This window comes from Anopheles merus, chromosome 3R (assembly GCF_017562075.2).
Source record: "Anopheles merus strain MAF chromosome 3R, AmerM5.1, whole genome shotgun sequence".
Lineage (NCBI taxonomy): Eukaryota > Metazoa > Arthropoda > Insecta > Diptera > Culicidae > Anopheles > Anopheles merus.
The window spans coordinates 48,676,726-48,703,035 of NC_054084.1; the positions used below are offsets into that span (position 1 = coordinate 48,676,726).

A 26,310-nucleotide genomic window follows, 5' to 3' on the forward strand; every position below is an offset into this window, starting at 1 on the left:
CACAGCATAGAAGAACACAATAGCCATTTTGTCTCACATTGTCAGTCCAGTAGATTTATTAAACAAGAGGAATCATCATCGGGAGTCATTCACTCGTTAAATGCACACACACTAACGGAAGGGCGCGCTCTTATAATGCTTTCTCTTCATTCACTTGCACTCTCTTACTTCGACCTAATCTTACTCGACGAAGCGGTTTGCTCGGTCAAGCTATCTGTGTGATTTTGTTGTTGTTTTTTTTTGTTGATGTTGTTGCTTTCTCTAAACTCTTGCTTAATTTTCCTCACATTTTGCTCTATATTATATATACTTTAGTCTCCTCCGCACACGTGTTGGCGGAACGATATTTTCTTGTCTATTTTCGTTGCCTTGTCCTAGCACATTCATACGCAATTCCCGCAATCGATCGTTCTCTTTCTCTCTCTATCTCTCTCTCTCTCTCTCTCTCTCTCTCTCTCTCTCACACACACACACACACACACACACATACCCGCACATACGTTCTCTCTTTCTCTCTTTTACTCGGCGTTAATTCCGTTTGCTCGTTCCCATTCATACGTAGGCAGTATAGTATCATCATAATCTCGCATCCCAAACATCCCAAACTTCCCGTACGAACACACACAGTAGTGTCACAATCACGCAGCCTCATGCATACTTAGCCCTAACGTGCATAATTCGTCTCCGTCCGCTATCATGCACTCGTCGCCTATCATTGCCATTGTGTTAAGGATGTTTGCCCTTGCTGCCTTATATCGCTTTAACTTTGCTTTAACCCATTCGTTCCTTCGCGCTAGCTTGCTATATTCTGGCTCTCGATCACACGTCGCGCACGCGTGCGCACTGTTTATATCTCAATCAAGCACGTGTTTCACAATATCGTTTATCTTTCTTCTTTTTTTACTAAAAAAAACTATTTTACATATTTTTTTGTTTTCTTGTTAAAAAAAAGCTTATAAAAACAGAACACAGTTTATCGATACTCTTTACCGCCATGATTTCTAGTCCGTTTTAAGGGGGGGGGGGGTGAAGAGGGGCATTTGTTTCAGTGTCCTAGGGTGTGTGTGTGTGTGTGTGTAGGGATGTGTATTTTTCAATGGATTCATTCGTTTGATCCTTCGTTCGAAAAAAAGGGCGCGCTGAATGAATAGAAATATGAAAAAGTTGACCAAAAGGAGTGCTAGAGATGGAGAACATTGGAAGCAAAAGCGTGGGATTAGAATTTTGAGCGCGACGTCCGCATCCGCGTATTATTTTTTTGCGGATGAAAAAGTTAAAACAAAAAACAAAATTAAACTCTAAAACATGTACACATCGAGCTTTGTTGTTGCACACACACATCATGCAAAGGAGAATTAGATTTAAAAATTGTCTACCTTGAGGAGAGAGGTAAGGATAGTGAGGAAGGGGGTGAGGTTCGGCGTATGTCTAGTGTTTACAACTTGCGTCGTAGTACATACAACCAAAAAAGAAAAAAAACAAAACAAAACAAAAAAGAACTAATTGGAAGTAGAGCGGGCCACTATGTCAAAGGAGAAGCGCCATCTGACACCCGGAAGTCCATCATATCATGAATTGGTGGTGGTTGGGTATGGTGATCGTCATCGTCATCGTCATCGGCGTCGTCGTGGTTGTCATTGAGTCCACCAGGGTGAATCGTGTCGGTGTTGGAAGCGCCAATCCCTTCGAAAAACAAAGCGCCAGAGAGCGCTGCGTGTTTGCCTTTGTCCGTTACAGCTCTGCTCACCATATCATTTGGAGCATATCTTACAAAAAGCTTGCGACAAAATGCACCCTGCCAAAGACAAAACAGCCCTCTCAAATATACAGCAGTTCTGCGTGCTTTTTCTCGTCCTTCCTCGAGACCAAGTACCGGCCGCGGTTCATGAGTCTTTCCCCTTTTTCCTTGTTTACTGTACCGCACATTTTGCTTTTATGCTAAGGTTTCGTGTGTGTTATCGTTAACCGTAGTTTCAATAGTGTCTCATTCTATTTTCCGTTCCGTAGGCGCTCGTTTCGTTCGCTCTCACGCGTTGAAACGACATGAACGGACAGGCAGAATAGAAAACTTATTGCATCTCGTTTCGATCAATTATGCCACTATTTGTTGTGTCATCCCAAAAAAGAGACGTCCAATGGAAGAGGCTCGTGGAGTGGTCTCTGCGCTCAGAATGGTTGTTTGTTTGTTTGTTTGTTTGTTTGTGTGTAGTTACTAGGTATATAAATGTATAATGAGAGGTTGTGCTGTTACCAGGGTTGTGGTAAGAGTTTTGTGCGAAAGGCGGTCACCACATCCCGTAGCCGTCGTTGATCCCCTCTCCTGGCTTTACACTCTACACTCCCTCCACCAGTCTGTTTATCAGTAATTATTGCTTATAATCACACCCTGCTTGCTGAGAGTGTCCGCTGACTGAACTGGTTTCTCGCGAATCCCATGGCGATCGTATTCCGGAACACTACTAGGAATACACAACACACACATACACACACATACAAACATGAATGCAAATGTGGTTGTGTTTTCAAAACCCTCCCAGGCAGCTAGCAGTACCAAATATCAATTGATCCTTCTTGCACAAGGGTTCTTTTACTTCGTGCCGGGAAATGTTCTGTCATACCACATGCACACGCAACGACTTCATATACTTTTATACTTTTGAATGTTGTTACACTATTTTCTTTATCACAAAGTAGTACAGGATTGTGAAATAAATCAAAACTATACGGTCTACTACACGGATCGTACCAGCAAATAATCACGATGCTTTCAGGTCAAGACTTCGAGCTGATTGTTGTTTTTTTCTGACTCATGTGCTATGCTTGTCTAATGCAGCGCAAATTTAATATTTTACCACGTCCTAAAATGTCCATAAAAATTAGTCCAATAAAATTAAGTGTAATAGTAAGCTATCGTAATCTTCGCCGGGATAGGCAGTGGACACAATTATTAATCTATACTTAATAGCCGTGCTGCCTTGGTCGGTGTTATGATCGTAAAATTAGGATTTCGATTTCGAGCTCGACCTCTGTTTCCCATTGTCTGAGTGAGATGGTAGTAGTTAGAGCTACTATCCTTCTAAATCGCAATAGCTACAGAGACCCAAGACCCGAGATTGTGAGCTTGTGTTCTTTATCACCATCTACACACACTATTGTTTCTAACAGTGCACATAACTTGCACGCAAATGGCTGGCGATAGACGAGAAACCGTAAAGCAAAACAAAACTAACAAACGAAAAAACTCGATCGCTGGCTGGCACATTACTGGAGGATGATGCGTTAGCGCATTATCGGCGATTGATGAAGACGAAGCCAAAATCAGAATACAAGAAGAATACCTCCACACGGCGAAGCACTACACTTCATGACGGACGCATGCATCGCTGCTGTCGTCACCGGGAGGATGTTGTGTGGTTGCTCTGTTGATGGATTCGGTTGAACATTTTTCGTGGAGGTGTGTGTGTGTGTGTGTGTGTGTATTATGTTTGCTGTCGTTTTCCATGGTGATGATGGTGTTTCGCCCTTGTTAGATTCATCGAAGCCCCTTCCCTTCTCCTATAGCATGTCTGCAACCGCTTGTCGGACGTTTTATTATCTTCGATCCCGGTACAATAGATAGGTTTTCATCGATTGCGGCAGGGCTAGGTTTGGTATACGTTCCTCTAGATACGTCCGGCCGATTCTCTGGCGGATGACGCGCCTGCAGAGATCCATTAGTGGTAGCGGTTCGGCTAAAATAGGAGGAAAGACACGTGTTAGTATTATTATTACTATTGTCATTGCTCCTTCCATTGCAGCAAACGCGGTGGTGCGTTGATGGTGATTGTACTTACGGTCCAAGCCGCCAATATATTTCATCGTTATTTCACAGTGCCCCCAGACGGCCGATACGATCGGGTAAAGTTTACGCCCCTTCAGTCCCTTGAACGCCACACCCAAATACTGGCCATCGACGATAAAGCTGAGCGTACCCTCGTCCATGTCGAGTGCGACGAGGAACTTGTCCGGCACCAGAAACGTTTCCTCCGACTTCAGTATCGCAGGATAGGTGACGCCCGGGCAGGACTTGGAGTTGTGGAACAGTTTATTGCGTCCCAGGTCCCAGCCCCAGCTGTGCTCGTTCAGGCCGACTAAGCTTTGATAACCTACGGAGTGCAGGGGTGCTTCCGCAGTCGCCACTCCGATCACTGCGTGCGTTCCGCGCTGCCGTGTCGACCAGAACACCTCCCACACGTGCAAGCCCTTGGTGAAGCCCACCTTGCCCCGTATGCAGTCTGTGCTTTGTGCCACCGGATGTCGGTGGAAGGTCATTTTGTCATCCTCCTTGACGAACACGTTTAGCGATCGGTCCTCCGAGTTCCAGGAATATTTGAGCTGCGTTTCTCGGGGTGCCGGCGGCATATCGAGCAGGACGTCCAGCCGAGCGGGGCGCTGGAAGTGAGCGGCCAGTTCGCGGGGAATCTTCGGAATGAACGGGGACGGCTGATCGCGGCTGACCGTTTTGACGCTGCCACTGATTTTTTGGCCCATATTCATGCCACTGTGACTGCTGCTGGTGTTGTTTGTGCGACTGCTTCTGGTGCTACGGATGGCAACCTTGTACGACACGCGAATGCGCTGCTCGCAGTCTCTCGGATCGATGCGGTTCAGGACCACGCGCGGCAGTAGTGCAGGGGTGGATGACGATATACTCTGTGGACGGCGACGTTCGCTTGACCTTAACACCGGACCCCGGCTAGATTTGTATCTGTAAAGGTGAGAAAAGAATAAAGTCTTCTGTTAGTTCTCACATTCATCTGCTATGCTCATTACAGCCGTAGGGTATGCAATATGTATCTTTCTATGCCGCGTAAATTAAATGAAACATTTGTTGGAGCGAACCATTCTCTTTACGGAAATACCTTCGAACGATTTGATTAAAAATATCGTAAGCCCACCAAATTCTGTGTCACCGTCTTTGGACGATGCTGTTCCTTTCTCCAGGACGAACAAAGCCAGTATTGTGTGTGTGTGTGTGTGTGTGTGTGTGTGTGTGTGTGTGTGTGTGTGTGTGTATGTGTGTGTGTGTGTGTGTGTGTGTGTGTGTGTGTGTGTGTGTGTGTGTGTGTGTGTGTGTGTGTGTGTGTGTGGTGTGTGTGTGTTGTGTGTGGTGTGTGTGTGTGTGTGTGTGTGTGTGTGTGTGTGTGTGTGTGTGTGTGTGTGTGTGTGTGTGTGTGTGTGTGTGTGTGTGTGTGTGTGTGTGTGTGTGTGTGTGTGTGGCCAGTGCTGTGATCCCGTTTTGCGACAAAACGGTCCAAAAATAATCGTCCAGCACCTTCGTTTTGCTCACTACTCACCCACCCACATCTCTTTCAGGGACGATATACAGTTCCTCAGATTGCTGCTGGTCTGTCTACTCTCTCGGTGCACCATATTCCATTGACGGAATGCCAGCCGGACTGCTGGTGAATTGTAAACATGCCGTGTAAGCCGAACGACCCAGAAACAAACACGTTCCGTATTTTTGCCCTCCTTACGAAAACAATCACAACCCCGAAAAAGAGCACTCACTTCATTCAACGAAAGCGGCAGTCAGATTCCAAAAAAGGAAAATTTACGTCAAGGTTAATCAAACACATCCAACGTTTCCAGGACCATTGCACAAGCCGCCCAGCTTCAGCAAAAGCCCCTTGGAGTGTCAGTCAGCAAACGTATCTGTTCAGTGCGTAGTAAAAACTGTGCGTATTTTTAAGTAGAAAGCATTCGCATTACACCCAGAACGTAAACAACCAGTGATTCGAAGGGAACAAAGTGAAAGATGTCGAGGACATGTTGTTGCATGGTTTACATTTACCTTGCTCTTTTTTCAATTAAGTTTATGTGTTTTTTTTTTCTTCTGTATTTTTACGATTCGGAGTGTAATTTTTTTCCATTAGAATAGCAGGACTGACGGCTGCCACTTGTAGTATCGTTCCCACAAATACCGACTCTTCCGATATAAAGCGCTGCCACAAAGCGAATTATCCAATGCTAGACTGTTTTAAAGTAACACAAAACAGAATACGAAAACTTTGCACAGAGCTTGCCAAACACAAGCAGGTGAAAATAAGTGTTCAAAGGATTATTTTTTATAGCCTCTTTGTAACAACCGCTGCTGCTGCTGCAGGTGTCGTCTGCTGAGCTGTGCTGGTAAATCGATCCAGCAAAAAGAAAGACAAAATAAAGGCCAAGTAAAAGGGCACAGTAAAGGAACGGAATTGCCGAAAGGTGGCAGCTGCTTTTCGCCAACTACTGTTGGTTCGGCTTGATGAATATAGCAAATGTGTTGAAGCTCTCATACAGAAATTCCGACTATCTTTTCACAGCTACGCATCAACCTTCCCTCCCTCCTCACACAACAGCTTCGTATAATGTCGAATATGAATCTATTTAATATTGTTTTAAAATATATGAATCCTGTTGTGTTGGTTATCCACGCTTAATTTAATTAAAACTGCAACCCATTTGCGCCAGCAAATCATTATGAAGCTACATGGACCTTACCACACAGTTTGTCGCGACTGTGCTTGGTAGAGTGAGTGTGTGCTCTCTAATTTAAGCGTCTCCTTCTTTGTATAAAATGCCAAAGCAATTTTAAATTGAATTTACCACTTGTCACTCAAACGGCTCAACTACATATCTTTTACGATACGTAACATCAGACACACATACCGCAGCACACCCAATCAAACATGCTGCGTGTGTGTGAGTTTGAGCGTGATGGTGTGCGTGTGTATGTTGTATGGTGTGTTGACGCTTGCTTTTATGCTAAGAAAACGATCGGATAACGCATTCGGACTCGTTCTTTAGCACATTGCTATCATTGCATCGATTGCATCCATTGCGGCAATGGCGACTAAATGTCAAAATCATTAGCAATTTCCTGTCGTTTGATGCGGAGCCTGGTGGAGGTTGCTACTTGCGGGTATAAGTGTCACGTCGCTAGCTTTCGGTTTATCAGAGAGGATGTGTGCGATTCCATGCAATATAAAAGCATGAATCTCATCATTTTCACCACACACTCATCTCTCTCGCTCTCTTTTGCTCTTCATCGTCAAACACACAGAGGAGTAGGTAGAAGAGATTCGGACGAGTCGTTCTGATGCTGGCGTATCTGTCCTGACTCGATCTTCATCGTTTCGATTGTTTTACGTGCGGTTTTGCAGTCCGAGACCGAAAGCTTAAAGAGCTATAAATTAAAGGCAAACCTTGGTAAACTTGTGTTCTTTCCCGCCCATCCAGCTAAAACTGGAGATAACTTATGCATGAATTAAAACGCACATACATCTCTAGGGATCTACACAAATGGCGATGTCGACGAAGAATGCGCAGCAGCACAACAACAACAAATACACGTACACACATCTATATAGAAGTATATGTATACATATATACATACGCTCAAAGCTACGCCAAAGGGAAATTGTACAATAGAATCATATCGATTAAATGTCAAACAGCAAGATAAAAGGGAGAGAAATCACATTTCGAGTACAGCCCCAGCACATTTCTTATGTACTCTCTTTCTTCTGCGGAGCGAGCTCTACCAGCAATAGCATCAAATAGCAGCACGAGCAGCAGCAGCAGCAGCAGCATCTCTGCTCTGCGTGCGTTTGTGAACACCGTTTGCTACCGCCATCGGTCGATTTCCCACACAGAGAAGGCAGACGACACGGGAATATTATGTTAGGGCAGCAGCATCCACCATCCCCAGTCAGTGTAAATACTTTCATTGCATTTACTAACGATCCCTCCGAAACAAACCAAAAAAAACCTAACACGAACAGGATATACACGGATCATGCGCAGTTCCTGTTCCTATGATGCTTGATTCGTTCCTTGTTCCACAACTCACAGCAGCTTTACCGAGGGGAGAGCTTCCCTATATACCAGCAGCACGGTATACTGGCGCGTTCGCTCGCTTTATTTGTGTCCCATGCTCAGCACACCGTTCCACAGCAGTCCTTGCTGCCACAGCCATCCTGCTCTAAATGCTGCCTGCATCTCTTTTCGCCGCTTTAAACTACCCTTTATGTGCATCATCGATCACAATTGTACATTTGCGCAATATCCATTCCATTTTAGCCCTTCCGCGTTGCCGTTTTCTCTCGCGTTCAACGTTCTCGTTCCCAGAACGCAATGCTAAAATGGGATGCTGCACATAGTTCCAGGAAAAGTTCTTCTTGAATGTTGAATTTCTAACGCTGTTCTTAAATTTCGATCGATAACTTTTGTGTACTTCTGCACCATGAAATCGTTACTTATCAATGGGAGCTATTTGAAGCATGTATTGTCGATGCCACTCACAAACAGCGTTTCGAAAAGTTTGATTCCTTCTTAGGAAAAGTTTCTTACTGTCTTGGAGGTCAAATTGGAGTTGGTTTTTCACCGTTTGACAAATATACCTCTCACAACTCACAACCCAACGGCACGCAAACTAAGCTATTGCTGCTGGTGAGCTGTCGCTTTAAAATCTTATGAAATGCAAAAAATAAACTCCGTTGCGTTGTATCAATTTGTCATAATTCAGTACGCAAAAGGAGCGGTAGGTTTCCCTTCTTTCCCCACAGCCAATACGCGGTCTGGTCCGACACAGCTGCGTTTGTTAGTCATTTCCCTCGATCATAATTACCTGCAGCCGTTATAAAAAAAGAGTGAAGGCAAATAAAAAAGGTAGTGGTACAACAAGTCAACTGGTTGGTTCGTTCTAAGCCCTAACCATCGCGCACTATACATACACACGCAAACGGTACACAACGTACAAGGGCAATAAAAACAGGGTAACAAATTTTACAAACTAGTGGAAAACATCCACCCATTGCATTAAATGCTGTACGTACCGTACTAACCAGCAAACACATAAATATCATTGCAAACAACATTGCACCGAAGGAAGGCGTGAGTGGACTGATATTGGATCAAAAATGCGTCTTACCTCTCTAGACTGTTTGCCACGGCGGCCCTACGGTTCATTGAAGAAAGCGTAGCTGCTTGTAGCAACACGATCAAGTTGCGAAAGAGTTTCGAAAATCGATCATAGCATACGTGATAAATGTGTTTTAAATATGATCGCTTTTCATATTGGCTTTCGCCCGTTATTCGAGGCGATCCTTTCGAACGAGCTAACCTATAACTTCCGCCAGCCACGACGGATGTGGTATTGTTCGAAGCGTACAGAAGAGGCAGTAGAAGCACTTGAAAACATTTTTAAAAGATGGTTCGGTGTCATTTTATACAAGAAATAGTCAACATCGTTCTACTTTAGCTAAAGGTCTGGGCCTCCGCAGACACTGGTAATGTGACACTTTGACCAAAGGTTTTTGGTTGTAGGCTACGAACTGGAATCAGTTTACCAACACCCTACCTCCGCAACGTGATCCAGCGGCCTGAGAAAAAGTCCAAAAAGGATCTTTTGCTGTAGGATACATGTTTAAATAAAGAGAGCAAAAAGCTGCTACTAAAAATATGCATTACACATATACGATCGTGCGATCGTATTCATTGACCACATCCGTCGATCACCAGTCTGAGAAGGAACACGATTCGAGTGATCTGGGACATCCTGTTTCCGAGGAACTGCTGGGAGGGTACAGCAAATGCACACACTGTGATTAACACACAGTGTGGGCTTGTTTTTACACAGTCTGTCTGATGTCAGTGATCTAACTACTAGCTTGTAAAACATCCGAACGGCATATGGTAAATTGATTCAATTCACCGCATTGATGATAATGACTAAGACCGAGAACCAGATGCAAAACAGATCGCACGAAAAATGAATCATTTCATTATTCATTTCTAGATGACAAGGCAAGACTGGCTGACTGGACACACGCAGACCGAATGGATGCATAAATGGTATTCTTACACACCAACTGATACGTCTTTAGAGCAGCAAATTTCAGCAGCTAACTTATATAAATTCTAATGATGTATTTCAATCGGGCAAGAGCACACACACAAAAAAGGCACGATTCTAAAGCATACTCGACCGGCGACAAAGATCGATTGTTCAATGCTGTCTGCTCTTAGACCCGCTGCTGAGTGCTGCGTTTTGTTGCAGACCTTGGGAAGTAATTCGTCGTTCGCGAAGGTTTGTCCGTGCGACTGGGGCAGTAGACGGTTATGTAAGGTCCGAACATTATGATTGAAATGCAAAAGCCGCACACGGCGCGGCCACAGCAGCCGCCGAATGAAAGAGACGGCACACACGCGTTAACCTTCAATACGACAAAATCATGGCATAAACCAGCACACCATTCGGTGTGTGCTGGGAACTGTATTTGGGAGTGGAAACCTCCAACACAGAAGTGTTTGTGCGCGCATTTATGTTGCGAAGTGGCGGTGGTGTGCCAGTGGCGCCGTTCAATGAAAAGAAGAGAAAAAATACATGCGTACGTCTTTAAAAAAAGCCATGCCGCCAGTTATGCTGCGCACCATGACATGCTTTCCACCCGTCCTATGTGCACTCCATTCGCCCTGCGGAGCCTGACACAGGGAGGAGGTGCACCCAGTCCAATACCGCGGCTAGATTTCGCATTTTTGCAGCTTTACATAATGCAGCCGGCACTCGCAAACCAACGCCACTGTCGTTGCGCGTGCTGCTGTGCTGCTGACATCGATAACTGTGCGTGGTACAGTGGCAATGTATCGTTCGTTACACATCTAATTCTTTCACTCAGGTTTTACACTCAAACTCGCTAAAATCTTGCGCGGTGTGGATGCAGCGGGTTGAGGGGTGTGTTACAAGTCGAGTGCTTTGTTGCAGTATAAATGTAAATAAAACAAACAATTTATCGTATAAAAATATTCTTGAGTGTTGGGTGGAACAACAAACATTACCTTGAAATAGAAATTTACGTTATGAAAATAGTCCAACGACCACGAATGATGAAAAACACACATGTGTGCTCGATATCACGGTAATTTGTAGTAAAACAAAACGTCTTATTCTGCGTGCGCGCGCATTAACATTCGTCTATATCGCAATCGTTGCACAATGATCTCGTACGCGCGCGGCTGAGGTTGCAACCCGTACAAAGCCATTCGAGCAAGGACCGGTTGATCGTGCAGCAGTGGTCGCAATATGACATCGTCCTAGCTGCGTACCCCAGCCAACCAACCAAGAGAACCATGCATGGCCTATCCTCGATGCACGATGGCAGGTTTTTCGGTGGCCGTCATATCATTCGAATTGACTGCACGCTTTATCCCTGGCTGGCACACTACCAGTTCACGCGCCTACCACTACGTACCAGTGTGTGTCGGGGGCAAAGTATCGGTGCGTGCCGTGCGCCATTAAGATGGCCTCGTACGTGCAAACGTGTGCTGCGTCGTGCGGCTGTGTATGCTCAAAGTTCGCTGCGAACACGCGCGCTGCCCGGGTAGGGAAGAAGGAGTGGGCAGCAAGCGATTGACCTTTTACCGAAAACAATGACCATTAAAAAATTTATGCAGATTGAGCATAATGAGACGACCTTGATGATCAAAACTCCACTAGCGACCAAACGTATGGGACGGACTGGTCTGTGTGTGTGTGTGTATTTCGGCTGAGCAAACCACGCAATCGTAACCAGCCAGCTGCTTTAGCCATAGATACTAACGCAATCGTAGATGGCGGCGCGTGGTACGCAACGCATCGTCGAGGCGACTGGCAAAACGTACGTAGGAATGGGTAGGCAAATCCATTTTTGTCCGCTGACAGAGTTCGCTAGACTATTGCTACAGATATTGACATTTGCCTATCAATTCATGGCTTCGCTAAATGGCGCGCGGTCCTACTCTGTAACACCACCGCGCGGCGCAATGCCTGAACTTCATTCAGTGTGTGAGGTTGAAGAACATGGTCACCACCACCGTCCGGCCGACATTGAAGCTCCAGCGACGAATGGTGGAGGAGGAACAAAGCTAAATGCAAATCAAACAAACTGCTCCAAAGCTGCTGCGTGCGACGGCGAGTGGTACTCACGCACATGGGATCTTCATCCTTGTGACATCACGAAGTATGATGACACGGTTGCGCATGTGTTTCTGTGTGTGCGAGTGTGTGTTCTTCGTTGTTCGCGCGAGTTTAGCGGATTTCTTGGGCAAACGGTGCCCAAATTTTGAACCTGTTTTGGTGCCCCTGAGATTATGATGCTCACACTGTAGCTGACACCTTTTAAACCCTGAACACCCCCATAGACCCCCAGATAATCATGACGCATTTTTTTTCTTCTGTCAAGTGACGACTGGTACCCCCAACAGGTGTGTAACGAATGCTTAGTATTGGTACTAGTATATACTGTCTGTCTGTGTGTAAACGTTTACCATCGTTTGATGATTATTTGCTTCCCCGTTCGGAACCTGAAAGCGCGCGCGGTGTTGTCCTTCGACTTTGCGATCAGCATGCGTCTTACACGATGAGACCCACCAGCACTACACAATTAGCAGCAATTTAACGCTCTTTTGCTTTATGTAAATCCATATTACAACGGCACGAAAAGCAAATCCTCACACAGCTGCCTGTGCAACTTCCCTGTTTGCCATTTGCGTTAAGCTATTTGCGCTTTTTTTTTGTACAACCTCTTTAGATAAATATCACCCAAGCGGGTATATGGAGTGGTACATTTGTGCAATTATGCGTTATCTCTTCAGTGTGCGGTGTTTCTTTCCTTGTGCGTTGTGACACGTTTTTACATACGCGCTGGTTTGGACCTTGGCTCCACACGTGCATACACCTTGTCATTGTCTATTGGTACTTTACAACAAATATACAAGTGCGTTGTGGGAAAAGGCGTTTACGCCGCATGCAGATCCGTTTCCCGCACACGGCACGCTAATATCATTTTGCTTTGGAACGGTGGAGTGAACATTGATAAAATGATACTAGAATGAAACAAACGCTTGCAAACCAAACAGTGGGAAACAAGCCAACACGTGCGACGTGCGTGGGCCTATAGGAAACACCCACGTAGGGGTTTCAAGTATTAAGCCGTTTCGTCTCATTCTTTCCGAAAGGTAGCATAACCCAAAGACACATGCAAATCTCCGGCTGTGATTATTCAATAGGAGAAATCCCCTCTTCGGTCCATATGATCGCGCACTAATGTGAATGTGGCCAGGGTCAGCATCATTATTTCTATTATTTGCTACACCATTTACAGCCGACAGCAGTAGGCACAGATAAAATGACACAGACAACTTCTTACGACGGCGACTATCATTTGTCGCGACATCCACGATCGCGAAGGTGGCAACAGATCCTTGTTTGGAGATTCAACGCGCAGCAACGTAAATTTGTCTCCGCTTTCATTACCGAACAGCATATTTGTTGCCCAGGATATATTTTTCATCCTTGTGTGGGTTATCTGTAAGACTGTGACAATCTGCTACAACTACAACACCATAACCCATAGTGCAAGCAACAAGAAAGGGAGCAAAGGCAAATTTAAATAATTTAGTAACCAGCATAATTCAACTGACTTTTTTCACAGCAAAAGTTTAATTTGAACCTATTATTACTAGTTAAAACATAAGAAACAATTGGATATCTACTGGTGCCACACGGATGCGGGTTTTAGTAGCATACATTATTGATACCTCCGAGCAGCGTATGACTTTACGTTTTAGTATACCGTTTTCACTCAGCTGGCGCCCTGTACCACATTTATTAAAAAAAAAAAAAAACGAAGGTCACTGATGCCCTTATAAATTTACACAATCCGCCATGCACAATAAGGCCGGGGATCGACCAAACGCGTTGAACGGATACTATATATTTGTTACTTCCTAAAAATTATATTATTGTTTGTGTAATCGATACGTCCGATTGCAACCATTGCAAAAGAAATGTTCGTGGGTGTCTCGCTGTTCGGGTCGAGGCGAGACAACAACCTCTAAAGGACATCCCCCTCGTGTTTGCTTGCATTAACCTTCGCTAAGGAGGAAGACCCCTTACTTCGATCGATACACAAAAGCGACTGAAATGTGATGACGTACGAATGTACACATCACGCACACACCAAGCCTGTACACATACGTTTGCTCATGCATAGCACCATGGCCTAGAAGCGAGAGAGGTCAAGGAACGTTGTATAGTAACTGCACGTTGTGCAGATCATTCTACCGCTCCATATGAGGGACACGGAGGACGTTGACGAGCAGTACGAAAGCGGGTGATGATGAGACTATTTTAGAGGACAATATTTAGTCACCACCCGCCATCACACTCAACGTATAAACCATGTCAACTAATAAACGAGATCACATCCACAACGAAGGGACTCTGTCAACTGTACACACAACTGACCATGCGATCGTCGTCTGTCTGTCGTCTTATTCGTACAGCTGAACCAGAGTGGCGCGGCCTTGTTAAATGGTTATGATCCGCTTCGTCTCTCGTCCCGCATTTGTTTATGATTTATTGAATTAATTGACCGATGCTTTACCAACACCAGTGCAGCTATTCGCAACACTCGCCCTTATCATCCCACATTGACATTAATGAGTGTTTAAGGTCGTCCGTGGTTGGACGTCGGCCAATTGAGTGGACGGTCCGAATGGGTGTGTTTCTGGTGAGCAAGGCTACAGCAACTCTTAAACCAAAATGACAGTCCAAAGTTTGTCTAGTACCGGTTGTCCTGTTTGACGCTACCCATAATACACGTGCTTTTATCGATTGGTGTCGCCGGTGTCTCGCTGGACACACAAAGATTGCGGCGTTCATCAAGTTAAAAGTTTTATAGTGTGTTCTTTAAACAGGAAGAACCGTCCAATCGAAGGTATGCTACCGCGTGGACCCTAAGGCGCGCGTTGTTGATGTGTGCGCGAAATAACGAACGTGCTTGGCGAAGCGATAAAGATATGCAGCGATGTGTGCAACCGAAAAAAACGAAAGAACGAACCAACCGTACCGCCCAACGGCGCGTTTGGTGGATACTAGCACCACTTCATTTCGTATGCACGGTTCGAATCTCTTCACCATCGACGACCGTTTCCTTGATTGGCTTTGTCGAGTCGTTGCACTGGCGACAAATCGATTTTTCATCAGCAGTTCGTAGCGTGAATAGACAACACAACTGAATGGCTGTTCAGCTGACCGCTACTGTTGCTAAGATCGTCTTTCCGTTTGTCTGGTATCGGTTTCCAAGCGGTCTTAGTCGCCCGGACCATGCCACGAATTGACGCAAAAAAGGTGCGCACTAATACACACGCAGCAGTAGCACGGTAAGCAACGGCAGCATCAAAACCGCGCTCAAACCGTGGAGAACGCGTTTTCCAACTGATCGCATCGCTTAGCACCGTCGCTTGGCTAGCTGACCGCGGAGCCGTGCCGCTTCGCTATGTAAAAACGGCCAAGCGAAACCGACGGAAATCCATTGTCAAACGCAGCTGAACTGTTTACTCGGTCATGCAGGTCGGTCGACTTCCACACCAATGCTGCTACTTTTTCAACCAGAAGCGCAGAGAGTGCCCGCTCCGCTCCACTCCAACTGTCGGGTACCTAGAATATGCGATAGGAAGGGTCTACTGTCCTCGCGACACATACCACCGTCCAAACAACACACAAGATGACACTTTTGTGAGCAAACCCCGAACCCCATTTGCATTCTTTGCATTCCAAGGACAGCGCGTTAGGGAAAAATAACTCAATAACAGTCGTCATTTCTGATAGGGAATATCCGAAATGGTCCACCACACGACCCAACCGGTTTAGATTAAAGTCTTCCATTTACTTACGTTAAACACTTCCAATATCGGAAAATACTATCCATATGCTCAATGCTGGCGCTGAAGATGAAAAATACGGAAGTCAGCCACGTGCTTATGTTTGTCACAAATGTCCCATAAGTCCCCGAAAAATGTCACCTGCAGTAACACGAGGACGGGTCGTGGAACGGCCCACAACGTAACCATGCGAAGGAATGTTAATGAAACCAGATGCGTGATGCCACCTCCTTCCCGCAGCTAGCTACTCATAGCCATGAGGGAAAATTCGACGATCACCATCACGACGCTGTGCCGACTCCGTGTAAATGTCAGATCATTTCGAGTGCGTATAGCGAGATGCATCAGACCCGTCACGCAAGCAAAGAGAGCGCGGACTAATGATTTGCGCGTAAAGGCAAACAAATCAAGCATCGAGAGGAAAAAGCTAATTTTAGTTCGTTTTCCAAGCGGAAGCTGCATCTTGCCGCAAACGAAACGTGGCATTTCCTTCGTGTGTATACGTATACAAACATACACACATACAAGGAAGTTCAAACGAACCCACAGTTCTGAGAGGAACGCACAGCTGGTTTGATCTTGCGGCTTTGCCGGCCATTCAAGTCCATTGAACTTTTCTGTTCAAGTACTGTCTGCAAGTAGTCGGCTTCAAGCATGAGCTGGACAAGAACGAATGTACGCTAATCTTGAGCATAACGCATCAAAACTTCCCTAATTGCATATCAATTTTAAGTGTATTACTTCAAAACAACAAATATTAAAAAACAGAGATTTCTGTTTAATAAACACACACTTACACGCTGATATTAATTATTAGATCATAGATAATATAATTTCTGGTGACCATCGCTGAACCCACACTAAGACATAGTCGCACAGACAGTACAAATAAATATGTCTGGACCTATTACGATTGACCCTTCGGAGTGTCTGTATAGCAGATTGTTGCCACCGCTAAGTCACCCATGTTTATTCAACTATCTGCCGGTAGCATGGCAAGCGATCACGTCATTTCCATTTGAATGCGTTTTAAATATTTCACACTTCTTCCTTTGTAGATTCTTCAACGACACGTTTGCAGATCTTCATCTGGTAAACTACTGGAGTTGGTAAAATTTTATTTCAAGACGCACGAGATGATCTGTGGAGGACAGGTCGAGAGTGTATATTTTCTTTTGCCCTCTCCCTTCTACTTAAAATGCTAAAATTGAAAAGATCAAGCCGCTCATGTAACCTTCAACATTCGTGAGATCTACAAACAAGAACAGAGCTGTGCGATCATCACTGCCCTTACCTGCCATTAGCACTCAGGAACAGAAATACAATTTTTAGCCTAAACGTTGATGTTTCGTAAAAAGAGGTGTAGTAAACCTCCGTATCCCAATGCTTATAAATTTCCCTTTCGTAGGAGTATGCTCGGCTTACTCCGTATTGCTCAAAACTCGGACAGCGAAGCAACCAATACTTTAGAGGATGATAGGAAGCACCTGGCGCACACCAGCAACCCATCTTCGCGAATTAGAGTTAGTGCGCTATACAAAACACAACACACGACGCGACGGATGCCGTGAGCTCAATTCCCGATGACCAGCTGACCAGGACGGACATACGAGCATCATACGCGTTGCTGCTGTTCGTTGCTTTGGTCGCTGCGCATTTCGACACGACTGAGAGGCTGGCACGTCTCTACACGGCCACACTATAGCGCTATGGTCTGTCTCCGGTTCCGGCAGAGCGGTGAAAAACAAGAGCCGGTTGTCGTAGCATACAAATCCATTCGAGAGATCAATCGATCCGAAGCATGCACACACTACCACCACCGGCAGCACAGGGGCACCATACTCCGAGCCGCTCTTACGGTTTTATGTATATTGTTTTCAATGCAGTGAAACGTGAACTGAACACCGAGCCTTTACTATTTTCCATGCCAGCCATGGCCAACTTCGGGGAGAAGATCGTAGATGACTTGATCTTCCTCCTTTCCGACTCTACACAACTCTGGTAGCTAAACCATGCGCGGCTACTGTTCCTGGTATACACGGCCTAGGCCCTACACTGACGGAATTGAGCTGTCTCGCTACTATTCGGGTCTCTCAGTGTGCAATGTGTACGTGAATGGCGCAAACTCCCTCCTGAGGCTGCAGCTTACCAGCCTGTATCATCTTTTCAACATGTGTGTAAATATGTGTGTATGTGTGTTTTGCGTTCAGTGTGATTCAGATTTCGCTCCATGCTAGTGAACTGAGACGGTACGGAACACTGACGCGCTCTCTCGCTCGCATCGGAAGGCAACGCGCACAGCAGCTGAAGGGCGGCAGCATCATCACTAGTGGCAACAAAGCAACAACTACAACAAAACAAAAAGCCCCCCAACACGGACACGGTATACTAACATCCAAAATTCAAACTCACCAGTGCGCAGGACCGTTCTCCTCGGAGTTCACGAGCTGGAACACCATTTAGAACGTTTCCCTCGCTGGATTTCAACAAGCAAAAAAACACAAAACTCTATAGTCAAAAGACCGAAACAACAAAACTTCTCCCCACACCTCCCCCCTTCACAACAATGCTCCTGCGACGGTGGCAAAAGAACTGGCGAACCTTGGGCTGGAGAAGACGGCTGCATCTGTCCGCTTTGGAACCAAGTTCGCACAACTTTTACCGGGGACTCACCTTTTCTCACTGGCACGAATCGGTTCCGTTCTAGCGATCGTGATCGTGATCGTGACCGTCTTCCGTATCATTCCCAATGTAGACGGAGGTCGATTTCGACAAACTACCACAAACCCACCCGGGTTGAACCCAGCCGAGGGGATCGAACCAACCCACCCGAACCAACTGATACCACACCGCCGCAGCCCTTGCGCAGAAGCAAGCGGGAGAGAGGCGCGAGTGCGTTGGGTTGGGTGCGAGTGCAAAAACCATCAAAAATGGCATCAAAAGAGGCAACATGTGTAACGCATATTATTTTCGATACCATTTACCACGCCGGAGCTACCGAACCCGCAAACCCGCAGGGTAGTGCGCGCATCGACAAACACGCGGTAGCATCATAAGTCCGGAACACCACACACCAACGCACACCGACTCCATCATACGTCTAAAGCGAACGGTGGCAAGCAAACGAAAGGGGGGAGGATGGATCTGCTGGTTGCGTTTCGACGTCTGAAAATACGATAATCACACATTATCTCAAATTATTCATTGGAAACTTTTGTTCAATTGTGAAACCTATATCACTTCCTTCCCAGCCGCACGAACCGTGTACATACGGTTTCTGCTAGTTGCATCCAGTTTGGGGTGAAATGGCATGAGACTGGCAGCAAACCTTTACCCTGAACCGGCCATTGGAAGCGCACTTTTAGTTCGTGGTGCGAAGGTAGGAGATTTATTAATCGAATTGGCTGTTTTAAGCGTTATAATTTCAATCAATCTATCGGACAGTTGCATGAACGGTATAAACAACACTTAAATTGATATATATCGAATAGTTTGATTCAAACACTCAAAACCACTCGCACGGAAGTGATGCGATGGATAATTATCGGCATCCCCTCAGCAGCTGCAACACCACAATAGCCTCGAGGAGCAGCTTAAGGTGACCCTGATGTTTTCGACAAAAGAGTTTTTTTTGTGTTGGATGGAAACCACACACGAAACCAACGCGACAAAAACGTCACAGACAGACAATGACCAACTAAGAAGAATAGTCCGTCGTCTGCGGTGGTCGTTGCGGCAGTCGTACTTGATCACCTTGAATCGCTTAGTAAGATGAATCCATTTCCAAGCTCCATTCAGCAGCACGAGAGAGGCGGCCTTTGCGATGAACTGACCGAGGGTTGCGATATGACGAAGCGCGAGATATAATCAAGCTTGTTTGACAAACGAGTGGAATATATCGAAAAGACAACGTCAGGGTTAAACAAAAAGATGGCAAACAAAATCGACCATTTACAATCTCTTAGAATGATCCGTCTTGCGGCGAATAATTATCTTCACACTTTATTCATTGTATTGAACGGATTTGAGCAGATATTACGTCACGTGCTCACCATCGCTACGTCACTCTCTCATTCAGTAAATTTTTGCCTGCAGCGACCTTGGCCAGACCACAAGCAGTTATAATGTGTTACACGTGGCTCAGAATCTCCAGCGTAAAGGGCGTCTGTCTCCTGGAAGACCCACGTAACGCAGAATCATTTTAAATGTCGACCGAACGAGGATAGCGGATAATAGGTGCCTCCCATGCGTGTGCACTGTGCACACACAGGAAAAAGATGATTTCCAAATTTAGAAGCAAAGTAGTGTCTTTACCACCAACACAGCGATCTTCTCTACACATGCCACCACCACACAGTGTAGTGCATTTGGACTTTTACGATCCAAGGGTGCTGGCAATGCACGGACAAGGTTGAGACAGGTTCTTTACCACAGCCGGTTTCTGTGTGTTCTCGGAGAGGCGGTTTGAAGCGTAATAACCGAAGCTCACGTGGGAATAGGAAAACTCGCTAAACCACGTGGCAGCATATTTACATGAGCATCTCCCTGCACTACCACCGCGATCCGTAGCTTGCAGACGTCAATGTAAGAAATTAACGCACAGCACGAGAATACTCCACACCCGGATGGATTAAATTGAAGAGCTACACAGAACGACGCCCTCCCACATGGTGTAAACTCTTCTCGTTCTCGTTCGTTAATGCCACCGCCATCATAACTACATGCGGGGGTTCAGTTCTGGTGCTATATTCGTTCATTGCCCCGTGGGAGATGAGCTCATACACTCCGGTTAAAGCCGGAACTTACTCGGCTCAGTGCAGAGTGCTATGTATAACGCACGGTGAACCCATGGCAGAGGTATGCCTGACGCATGCGGGCGCCTGAACATAGCAGTTTTAGTTGTTGTCTTTGTGTTATCGCTCGTTCGGCGCACTTGATTGGGGTAGATCTTCCCTAATTCTCGCCACAATATGATGCACTTACCCACCCACCCGTCTGCCAATGTGTAAGAGTCAATCACCTCGATCTTATTGCGATATCTCGATGTACCCAGACCTAGCGTTCACCCATCCATTCATCCGTTGCATTGGAGAGATGCGACTTTTTATTGGAAAGCTGTTTTGTTTTTCTTCACATGCGTTTTGCTTTCGACTCACGCATTTGCGTTTATGCCCGACTGAAACCAACGATAAGGCCTCTGCTGCTGCGGAGCAACGTCGGTCGAAAAAGGTGGGATGCGTAAAAATGTACTGCTGTTGAAAAAGATGCTCCACTACCGCCAAACAAATCCGGACGACCGAAACGGGGTGCAATATTTCCCTTTCAACACTCGCCAGCCAGCCAGTACTAGGCGCTGGCAATTGAAATTCGCGTACCGAAAAGCTTCACACACTTGAATGATTTGAGCGAAATCCGCGCCATTTCACGGTGGAGACATGGCAGTAAGCACTGCTAGCACCTGAGCGAGATAGGATATATAAGGAAATCTGCTTTGCTACACCGAGTACTATGCCTGGGTGGATTTGTTGGATTTGATTTCATTTGGTTGGGTGGTCAGTTCCTGCGCATGACTGCAGTTGGCTGTCGGCTACCGCTACTGCTGCTATCGTCTCCACCACGCAGTCTGCTGGGTTTCACAGTTTCAAAATAAATTTCTTTGTCCATCGATCGTGCGCGAAAAATCATAAACTCGCGTAGTAAACGTAGCCCTACCTCCTTCCTCTCCCGGCGAACTGCATCTCACACTGCAACACTCATATATCCGCAACACATCCGAACTCAAGAAAGCGCGAAAAGCACGTGGCTCTGTCCGCCGAGCAGCTGAAAGACGTTGGTTTCGCCCAACCCCAAGCCTTGCATCGATGAATTCGGGATACGCGTCAGTTGTCGCGATACTTGGACCCAATTCACTTACTATAGCAGCGTCAACCTATCGGGGTCTCTCCTACTCCTTATGGCCGTAGATATATGTTATGTTTGCAAATGGTTGCACACTTTGGTGCACTACTCATGGAGGGCGCGCATTGCAAAAAAACAGTTCATGATTGCGCTGGCGTGTGACTCATGGCATGTCGTGCTTGTTTTTTCCCCGGGTCGAGCCAAACAGCCGAACAGACGAACCAGACAGAATTAAGAGAATTTTCCTCGGAAATTAAATGATGGCGAATGTGATATTTTAAAACAGTTTCCGGAAATGAAAATAGAATTGATCGCGAACCCAAATTATCAGTCTGATCGCTAAAACTATTCGTGTACGATGAGTGTGCCGGGAAACCCCACACCCTTGGAAATCATGGTTTACGGCGGCGCTGCGATATAGCTGCTGATGCTGCTTCCAAGAAGGAACTATGACACTTTCCGGCAGTTTGCAACTGTCTCGCTTCCAGACGGAGCCAAACGGTGACGGTATACAGGCTAACGGGTAGAAGCACTTGGCACATGTTTGCCAACACACGATAAGTTCAGCATTACTCATAATGCAAACGCTTTGCATGAGTGTATATGCATTCGTACGGTTTTACGACCCTCTAATTAGCTAATCCTTTTGCTCGTTCGGTCTGCAGTCCGGATAGCTTGACTTGCCTTTCACTTCAAGGGACATACATATGCCGTACGTGCAAAGGCCATTGTCCGATTTACGATCGGGACAGAGGGTAAACACACGCGCTCTGTTGGGAGTGCATGCAGTTTAGTTTGAAAACATCACATACCATGCATGTCATGTGAGGCAAATCTGGAAACTCGTTTTTTGAGTATGACGCATAAAAAATATCCTTTTCGACTCAACGGGTGCGATGGGACGTTCAACTACAGCAGCCATCAGCGCCGCGCCACTAAACTACGTATGGCAGCATTTTATCGTTACCCTGATCCAGTTGCTCATTGCGTGTCGTGTACCCTTCAGTATGTTTTCCCGTTTGATCCCTGTTTGTAGCAACGCATGCATCAGTTTCGTTTCATTGTTGGTGGTGACTTCCCTGTGTTGTCATCGAATGGAGTAGCGGCAACATTAACCGAGGCCTGCACGGCTCGGTCGACCGAAGAGAAGCCGGCAGCAAAGGGCGATTTGTACGACACCATTACCAGCTGTCATATTTACACTTGAGGGGTTTCGCTGAGTCGTGTCAGTGGGCTTATCGGTACCCCTGATAGTGAGCATAGCGCAAAGGGATGGAAGCGCTTAAAACAGTTTCAACAATCATACAACAACCTTTTTCTAATATTTAGTACTACGTACGTGTTCTAATTTGAGGGACAGACGATTGTGCAATCGCATCCTTAGCATAACCAAACACAAAGTTCACCAAAACGGAAATTCTGAAAAGCTTTTTCATCGGAAAGGATTGGTTACTTTACTATACATTTCCATCAATACAGAGCTAACAAAGCAAATTTTACAAATGTGTAACGCATTGAAGTCTCATCGGCAATTATGAATACCTCACTACAGTTTGGCGATCAATCGATTCGCATGTTGTGGCGTTAGCTTACTTGCTATTCTGTAATTTTCCCAGCAAACGCGTGACTAGTGTGGGAAAAGCAAATGATAAACACCACCCCGGACCAACAACCGCATTCCTCCGCCATTGCACCATCTTATAGATTCTCACACCAGCACAGCGTTCAAGCATGTTTTGCCCAGCCAAGCCAGCACATACCTGTGACGTCCAACTTCCCAGAACGACGCTGATAATGGTTCTGGTGCTTATCAATGGGAATGATAGCAGAAGCTAGAACGCAACGAAAGCGCAAGTCTGTACCCTTGTTCACAATGAACGCTCTAGCCGCCAAGGTGAATTTGGTTTGTTCTGGTTTGTTTGACATTATTTCTCTTTATCACCAGCATAGCAAACAAGGCTAGGCCGTAATCAGGGAAATTAAACAAAACTACGCTCAGAATGCCTGAACGATCGATCATCACAATCCGATCGTTGCCCCGAAATGGGCTTCGTCCTATCTGTGACAATCATATCAGACAATTCGGCCAACAACTACTAGTTTCGTGATGGGTATGTGTGCCATTCGAAGTTTCAAACAGGGCCACAGCTCAAATTGAGCCATTTTCCTTTTGCTTCCTTTTGCTCGACACCTTTCATTTTGTTTATCTATTCGTCGCTAGTCTCTAATCAACGGCGCTGTGACGCTACCATTCTGATTCAACCAATACAACAACCTTTCGTATGAGTATATTGCATTAGGACTCCAGTCAGTTTTTCAATTCATACCATTATTGTCATACAACCAATTGGATGCAAACAATTACCTTTTTCGTGCTACTTCCATTTAGCTGTCTTTTGGGTCTGTTGTCTTGCTCTCGCTTCTTTTCCACGCTTTCGCTTGATGTAGCTATCCCGGAATAACGATGACAATCTTTATCCCGGAAGATGGTGGACTAAGATATCCAAGCTTTGTTACAATACTGCTGATGGCCTTGTTGGTGCTGGAGCTTGGTGCAGCCAAATACTTTGCTCACTATTTCCACTACCTTAGATAGAATGGAAATGACGGTTTACTTTTGCGCTGCATTCGATTCGTTTTCGTATCGTATGACGTAGAATTACGTTTACACTGGAGATTTATCACACTGTTTGCTTCGCTTTTTGAACGCTTGTGTTTTTGATAAAATGCGACCCTAGTCGTACTCTATACGATTGAACGAAATAAGGATTTTTGTACTATATTTTCCTTCTAAGTATTCGGTTTTGCACACAACACGTGACAACAAAGCGTTTTGCTTTCAACGATGTGAAACAAAACCGCAAAAACACACCGATAGCAACAACGGAGCCTACTTAATTAGCACCAATGGAAAGATGATCACTCTACACACATACACACACATACGCCTCGAGCGCATCTAATTTTGTTGGTTCGTCGACTTTGTTCTAGTATGCTTAGCTCCTTCACTACGTAGCCTTTTTTGTATTTTCACGCGTTACAACTCTTCTTCCTTGTGGTTGAAAAAGATGGCGAGCAATTGTTAGTAATGGGTACCATTTTTTAATATTTATTATATTTCTCCACTAATGGCTTGATGTCGCTTTATCTGGCTTTTCGAAGCCCTTCCGTTTCACCGTAACTTTGCAAAGACACATATTTTCCCAGGCATGCACGACGATACACACATGCACCAAATAACACTTTAAATGCACGTACGAACAACGACCGATAACGCGTACACGTGCGCTCGGCAGTCCGATATTATTTTTTTTATTCGGTTACGTTTAAAACTGAAGCCTTTTCCTGCTCGGGAGATCGGGTTGAGATCGATGCGAAGCGCTGTTTCGCTTAACGTTGACAGCAGCAGGACACGAGAAGTACGAGAAAAACTAGCACACTAACAAATGGGTACAACACACGTTCTGCTTTGCTTATTGTTTCGCGAAAAACAAAATGCCTAACGAATGGAAACGAATGACGCGAAACGAAGGAACCAATGGGGATTTTTCGTGCGAAACGGCCAAGGGAACTTCGATCGGCGACCGGCAGCTTGCTTCGCGTACTAAATTCAAGTGAATGAACGGAACGGCTGAGAAGAGTCTTGGAACGAAATGAACAGATGGGCCGTGAGAGTGAGCATACGATTCGTGGTAAAATGGTGAGAACAAGTCAAGGCTCTCTGTCTCTCGGTCCACGTTTTGCTCGCTCACTCCAACTACACCCATCGCAACGAAAAGAGATCGTCGATTGCGGGAGAAAAATCAACGCGAGAGAATGTTACATTTTTACTCTCATTTCCGTTGGCAAACTGCACTAGCGAGTGAGTTCGGCAACAAAGCTACGTACAGGTGAGTATTGTACTTCTCCAACATACTCCTACCATGAGAGAGAACTTTAATGTTAGACGGTAAAAAGAGATGGCACAAGGTGTGAGTGAGAAGAAATGTTACTATTCGATTTTAGCACTAACTTTTCCAAACTATAACATAAAATCTCAATTTATGTCCTGAACCATTCAAGAACAAAGACTTCATAATTATCACTGCAACACTATTGTTGCTTATACTCTAGTTTAGCCTAAGTCTCTGCTGCATTGGGTTTCCTGTCCAAAAAAACTGGCTTCTTGGTACAATCGAGATTTAAAACCAAGACGTGTACGTGGTTAACTTATATGTTAACCGGTCGAGTTAAATATTGTAGGTTGAGCATCCAATGATATTTTAAAACTGTATAAACTAGAAAGTATCGGAGGTTAAAAGGTTCGACATTTTACGCCTCACTTACTTAAACCTCGATCATAGGTAAATGCTGTTCACGATCGCCTGTACATTCTAAACGTTTGTCTGTTACAATGACTTCCTATCACACTTTTGATTGTGTGTTTTAGTGTAATTATTATTAGTTTATTTTATTCAGTTCGGGTAATACCTTAATTACAGAACGAATTGTATTTCACTTTTTTAATGGATTTCAAATGATTTTATGACACAAATAATTCCATGTAGGAAAGCTTTAATGAGATTATCAAAACATAATAATATAAGAACAAAATTGTATGTGACATTTTGGAATGGGTTATAAATATTCCACATATAATCTAAGTTTAAAATTTTTTATACGTTATAAATGTTCTTGGATCTTTTC

The 26,310-nt window shown here is 45.2% G+C and overlaps 1 protein-coding gene across 1 annotated transcript; it reads right to left on the reverse strand.

Moving 5' to 3' along the window:
- Positions 1–33: 33 nt before the first annotated feature.
- LOC121595469 (protein gustavus) lies at positions 34–25,238 on the reverse strand. The gene is made up of 3 exons (XM_041919485.1): positions 23,990–25,238; positions 3,834–4,747; positions 34–3,731 (listed from the first exon to the last, which is right to left on the reverse strand). Exons 1-3 carry the CDS (start codon positions 24,007–24,009, stop codon positions 3,592–3,594), a joined length of 1,074 nt encoding a protein of 357 aa, XP_041775419.1. The 5' UTR covers positions 24,010–25,238; the 3' UTR covers positions 34–3,591.
- Between the last annotated feature and the right edge of the window lie 1,072 nt (positions 25,239–26,310).

Coding starts and splice junctions, on each gene's coding strand:
- LOC121595469 (XM_041919485.1), bottom strand. CDS start 24,009: ATGGAAGTAGCACGAAAAAG. Junction 4,748..23,989: donor ATGGAAGTAGCACGAAAAAG/GTAATTGTTTGC, acceptor TCACCTTTACAG/ATACAAATCTAGCCGGGGTC. Junction 3,732..3,833: donor ATATATTGGCGGCTTGGACC/GTAAGTACAATC, acceptor CTCCTATTTTAG/CCGAACCGCTACCACTAATG.